Below are 6,000 nucleotides of genomic sequence, written 5' to 3'. Positions count from 1 at the left end.
ATGTTGTGAGGAGATACAATAGCCATCTTCAAATATCTAAAGAGCTGTCACATGAAAGATGGAGCAAGCTTGGTTTCCCCTGCTCCGGAGGGTAGGATCTGAATCAATGGCTTCAAGTGACAAGAACGGAGATTCCAACTAAACAGCAGGAAGAACTTTCTGGTGCTAAGAGCTCTTTCACAGTGGAACGGACTTCTTCAAGAGGTGGTGGACTCTCCTTCCTCGGAGATTTCTAAGCAGAGGTTAAATGGCCATCTGTCATGGATGTTTCAGCTGAGATTTCTGCATTGTGGGGGGATGGGACTCTACAATTCTATGCTTCTAGGTTAAGAGTAGTTATGAGCATGGATAGCCACTTGAACTATGTGCTGATGATATTAAACTACCTGGGGAACGGGTGGGTGGAGGGTCAGTGGATGCTGGTGGGGAGGAGGCTGGTGTTTTTGAGTTCTGTACATTTTTGTGGTTGTTCTGAAATGCAATAAAATTATATTTAAAATAATAATGAACAAATTGATGTATTTAAACGCAACCATCTTGTTTTTATTAACATGATACAAAAAGTGATTTAGTATATAAAACCAATCTTTTGCATATAAATTATAAGAACAATCGTTATTTACAATACTACAGCGTTACGACACCTGTAAGATTGTTTTCCTGAGTTAACTGTATAACATATAACTTCATACTATATTGCTGAGACTTTGGAAAGTGGTGAAGTTATAATTTAAAATAAGGTCTCTAGTGCCTATATAGACATAGTAACCAGTGCAAAGGGATGCTACTAAATCGTACTTGACGGAGGACAAAGTTCATATCTGTGCAATACATACACGTGCTAGTTTACTTACCCCTTAAAATATTCTGGTTAAGTGTGATATAGTAACAAAAATAAATACAATTTCAAAACAGCAGAATATAAAAGAACCCACTCTCACCAAAATATGATAAGAGTTCAAGTAATCACATTAAAAAGAACAAGATATTCATGCATAATATTTTCTTGGATTTTTTAAAAAAACAATGTTTTAGAAGTGCACAACCTAGGGTTTTAATGCTGCATATTTAAGCTGTAAAACAGTGTATTTCTTTAGAGGAATACCCAAGATCTTGCAGAAACCTGGAATGAAACAAACACATATACACAAAATAATGTACAGAGGGAAAGCAAGAATATTAAAGTAGCATTACAATTTATTTATTTTTTAAAAATGTAGATTATTCCTATTATAAAACTGGGATTTGTTTGTTGATGCTACAAAACCTATGACCAACTTTCCCCCCTGGTGCTGTTGGGCCCGCCCTCACTTAAATATAGTGCACCCACCTCACAGAATACCAGTTCCACTAATTCCTACAAACTACCCCAGATTATCTTGTAGGGTACTTGTGTGAGGGAAAACTTAATAATTTCGAGTCTCAGGCAGGATTTGATCCAATAAACAAGAAAGATTTTATTAAACAAAGGAAGTTTATGACACAAAGTGGGTAAAACATAGGATACTTCAGATTATAATGCTATTTCACTTCAGTTCTTTCTCAGTTGTTGCACAGCTGTTGCCACTTAATACTTTGGTTCTTAAACAAGGTGGTATTTTCTGTCAGTTGCACCCTCCTTAGACAATCCTACTCCTGAGGTACTCCAGGTAACAGACCCAAGGGATCACCACACCCCTCTTAACTGGTTTGGGAGACTTCTCTTTTGGTTGAAGAATCTCTCTCCTCCTGACTGGAATGAAACCTAAGTAGACTGTATCCTCACGTTTCTACTTCTTCTGGCTCAGCCTCAGCCTCCCAGTTAATTCCTGGCTTATTACTCTTACAGGACACCACACACTGTCCTTCACACTAAGCTCAGAGTCTCCTTTCTCTAGCTTGTGATATATTCCTTAAAGTGGATGTTTCTACCCAGAACCAACTCTCTCTATCCTCTCACTCCCTACCTCCCACCCTATTCTCCCACCCTACAAACTGTCTCTCAAAATCCTCTCCTTTTCAACTCCCTCTCCTGGAACCCTGGCCAATCAGAGGCTGCCATCCGTATACCGTTTGCTGGCAGGGGAAAAGAAAAAGAGAACACTTGGGGACCCAACCTGCCCAGCAAAACAAACTTTTCAGTCACACCAACCCACCCTTAAAATTAGCCCACAGAAAAGCAGTATTAAAACTAACAAGTGCTATCCAATTTTAGTCCGGGCAGATCCACTGAAAACAATGGATTATTCTACCCTAGGTGGCTCTCACCAAGTTTCCCACATATGTAAATTCTTTACTGCTTTATATTTGGAAATTTTTAAATAAAATATCAATTATAAAAATTAAGGGCGAGGAGAGCATATGAAGTATACAACATGTAACAGATCAATTTTACTTACTGTATTCCTTGCTCCATGAAAGGTGGTGGACCACAGATACATATGAGCACCTTAGAATCACATTTACTTCTTTTCACAAATTGGGAAAGAAGAGAGGAAGAAATTTTTCCTTCTTTGCCTTTCCAGCCTTTCTTTGGCTCTGAGAGGACAAACTGAACCTCAAATCTGAAAGACAGAATGATTAAGTCACAGAATATGCACAATTTATTCAGCCATAAACTGGAACGAGCAATAAATAAATAAAATTGGATATTATTTGTATGTCAGCATATCAGGTCTTGTATGGTTCTGCAACACGGAGTTTGATCTAGAGTGAAGGCTAAAATCTGTTCCCTTCTGGTCTTCATTGCATTTGGGAAGTATGAAAATTACAGTGACTTCAGGATTTCTCCTACTCTTATTTTAACAGTTCTCCTTTCTAACTGGCCTCTTTTATTGCATATTCATTAATAATGCTTTAATGTTCTGATTAAATTGTTATTGTGTATTTTAATTGTGTATGTATTTTATCATTGATTTCATAGCCGTTTGGAAACCATTTTGGCATAAGTGGCATGCAATAATGATAACAGTGATGATATTGTTCTGGAATTTAGGGGACGAAAATATTATGAACTACAGCAGCAGCTCTGAACAATGAAAGGCATACTGAGATGATGGGAAATCACCACTATAGGCAGAAACAAGATTTCTAAATTTTCCGTCAAAATCAATGTGAAAAACAATTTCCTCATGATTTTTTCCCCATTAAAATAATAAAGGAAGCCGCTTCCCCCTACAGTGTGTAACTAACGTGGCAGATAAACAACTGAATAAAAGCTTTTTACATAGCCCCTTCTGTAACAAAAATAGTGAATGGTTTGGATATCAAGCAGTGATCTGATGTTGGTCCCGCAGAGATGAAGAACTTTGCTTTAAGCAAGATGAATAATTATTCAACACAACCATACCCACAGCCCAAAGCACTTCATTAATATTTCAAAAAGTAATTTGGATGACTAACAAATGAATGCCTTGTACGCTACACTACTGCAAATTCAAACCAAGCTTAAATGCAAGACAAGGGGTGCAAGCAATGAATGATGTAAACAGGGGAGATGAGTAACAGGAGGTTTGTGAACTTTAGACAATATGATCATCACCGCATTAAATTCCTTTCTGTGTACCTCTCCCTACATAGGATATATATTGTTCAAAGCTAACCTGTACTGCCCAATAAAGGTGCATTTCTATGTATTTTGTGCTTGCAGGAATAACATACTTCTCTGCATTGCTAGAACTGAGCAGGCACCTACTGCAAGGGAAGTGGGGGGAAGTCTCCATCCTCCTCAAGAACAATCAAGTTACCATCTTTCCCCCAATAGCCAGTTCCAGGGTCTCTCCAGTTACCTTGCATCATTCAGGGCTAGTTGCTCCAGCTGATTTCTCCAAAGTATGTCATCTTCCGTCTTGTTGAAGAACATAAATTTCACTGCCCTTAAAAAGAAATTAGGGCTTCAATATTTAAAACCACAGCTGTTAGAAATATTGTACCCATGCAGGAGACACTGAATAATACAACAAGTATTCCTCAGTAAGAACTCCCAACAGCTTTTAACAATGCCACTTTGTGTAATTTAATAGCAGTGAAAGACTCATGTAAGTTTACTTATGTATAGTGGGGTTGGAAGAGATGATTCTGGCCCCTCTGTAGCCCTAATTTGCTTTGCCCTCCTTATCAAACTCACTCCAAACACGCCATAGCTGTACTAAGACCACTGCTCACCTTTGTATTTACATAACATATCTGCCCTTTGTCTGGATGGGTTAGAACAAGAAATACAATCAAATATTATAATCACTTAAAAAGCATCAGTTAACTACATTATGTGGTCCAGGCATATTATATACCAGGGGTGTCCAACTGGTCGACCACGACCGATAGGTCGGTCCCTGGGTGATACTGGTCAATTGTGGTAGATCGCTTGCTCATTTCTGGCCCCGCCCCTCGCTATGTTGTGCATTTGTGCAGGATCGCTAAAACGGAAGATGGAGTTATCACCGCCCAGCTCCGTTTTTGGTGCGCGTATTTTGGCATTCCCGAATTAAGGAGTGCAAATTCTGTGCCTCCCCTAAAAAAAAACTCAACAACTTTGAGCTCCCCCACCCCCGAAATGGGTAGATCACTACCATTTTTTCTCCCTGGGAGTAGATCGCAGTTTCTTGGGAGTTGGATGTCCCTGTTATATACAAGGGGTGTGACCAAAAAAATGCACATTTTTAGTTGGTGTTGTAAAGCAGGCCTACCCTAGGGCTACCTATCGTTTTGAAATTGCCCAGTACCACTTTTTCTCCATTGTCTTAGTGGAGAAATCACGTTAGTACAGAAATCACTGATCCTCAATACACAAATTAAAGAAGAGGTCCTGTCTAGAAGGGTGATGGAAAAATTGGGATCCCTCGATTATATAGAAACTCCTACATTCTATGAGGGTACTCTCATTTCAATGACATACTGGTAGTCACAGGAAATCCATGGTAGAAATGGAATCGGCTAGACCTCCGGCAGTTTAATTACCATGAAGAAATCAAACTTCATGAACCCTGACCCCACATTAAAACCTGCTTGTAGGAAACTGCCCATGCGATTTGAGAAACTTTACAACCACAACCAGGGAAGCCACCACTCTTGCCAAGTAACATTAGCAGAAGCCTTACAGTACAATCCTATACATGGCTACTCAAAATTAAGTCTGATTTCAATACGGATTACTCCAGGGACAGTGGGTGTAAATAAAACTGCACCTGCAGATATTGCTAAAACAAGGTAGTAAGAAATACTGCAACACAAACATTATGAGCAATTTGTATTGTTTTGTCAAAACCTTCCTTCACAGCAAAAGACTGTTTTGTTTCTATCATCAAATACCTGTGATTGAAACAATCTTGCTGCTAAGCACATAACCAGAGCAAGAACTACTTAAAATGACTTTTTCTTGTCATTTATAATGCTTGCACCTACTCATAAGCAGAGAGAGATACCTGAGGCTGTTGCTACTGGTCAGAGCATAGCTGAGCAGCTTAACCATTGGGGTGAATCCTGTGCCTCCTGCCAATAAAAACAGATCCTCTACATCTTCCATTTGCGATTTCATGAAGTTACCTTCAGGATTACTCACAGAAATATACTCCCCTGTAGAAGAAGAAGAAGAAGAAGAAGAAGAAGAAGAAGAAGAAGAAGAAGAAGAAAAACATACAGTGCAGTGAATCTTGGAGAGAATGAAATAAGGGCACTCTCAACAGCCACCCATTAAAAGAAACCTAAGGGTGCATTAGCTCACATTTTATACAACTATAAAAACAGTGGGCAGGATTCAACTTAGGAGTCCTGTCCATGGAAGCCCTACACAAAGACCTCTGTTTGCACAACAGGGTTTGACTCAGGGCAGTTGGGAGAATCTCTGTAACAGCACCTTTGGGGGTAGGAGAGGAAAGAAGGGGTTGTTTTGTTTGGTAAGCCAAAATGCTTGCCCTGATGGAAGGGTTGCCTTAGTGAGGCATTGAATTCCTTCTAGTATAAAACAATCATTCATCAGGAAAAGATTGAGAAACAAAACACTTAAAAATAAATAAATTATATTTT

At 39.0% G+C, this 6,000-nt stretch overlaps 1 protein-coding gene across 3 annotated transcripts in view; it reads right to left on the bottom strand.

Annotated features, from left to right (window-relative positions):
* Positions 1–517: 517 nt before the first annotated feature.
* Positions 518–6,000, bottom strand: part of CYB5R4 (cytochrome b5 reductase 4) — a 34,087-nt gene continuing 28,604 nt past the window's right edge. For all 3 annotated transcript variants that reach the window (XM_083730461.1, XM_083730463.1, XM_083730462.1), the window contains 4 exons: positions 5,400–5,550; positions 3,768–3,854; positions 2,379–2,543; positions 518–1,123 (listed from right to left, as the gene is read on the bottom strand). In XM_083730461.1, coding sequence (XP_083586587.1) covers positions 1,069–1,123; positions 2,379–2,543; positions 3,768–3,854; positions 5,400–5,550 — 458 coding nt within the window. In that variant the 3' untranslated portion in view covers positions 518–1,068. The remainder of the gene's footprint in view (positions 1,124–2,378; positions 2,544–3,767; positions 3,855–5,399; positions 5,551–6,000) is intronic.

The sequence above is a fragment of the Podarcis gaigeae genome, assembly GCF_964106915.1.
Source record: "Podarcis gaigeae genome assembly, chromosome: 3".
Lineage (NCBI taxonomy): Eukaryota > Metazoa > Chordata > Lepidosauria > Squamata > Lacertidae > Podarcis > Podarcis gaigeae.
This window is presented reverse-complemented; position numbering and strand designations above follow the sequence as displayed.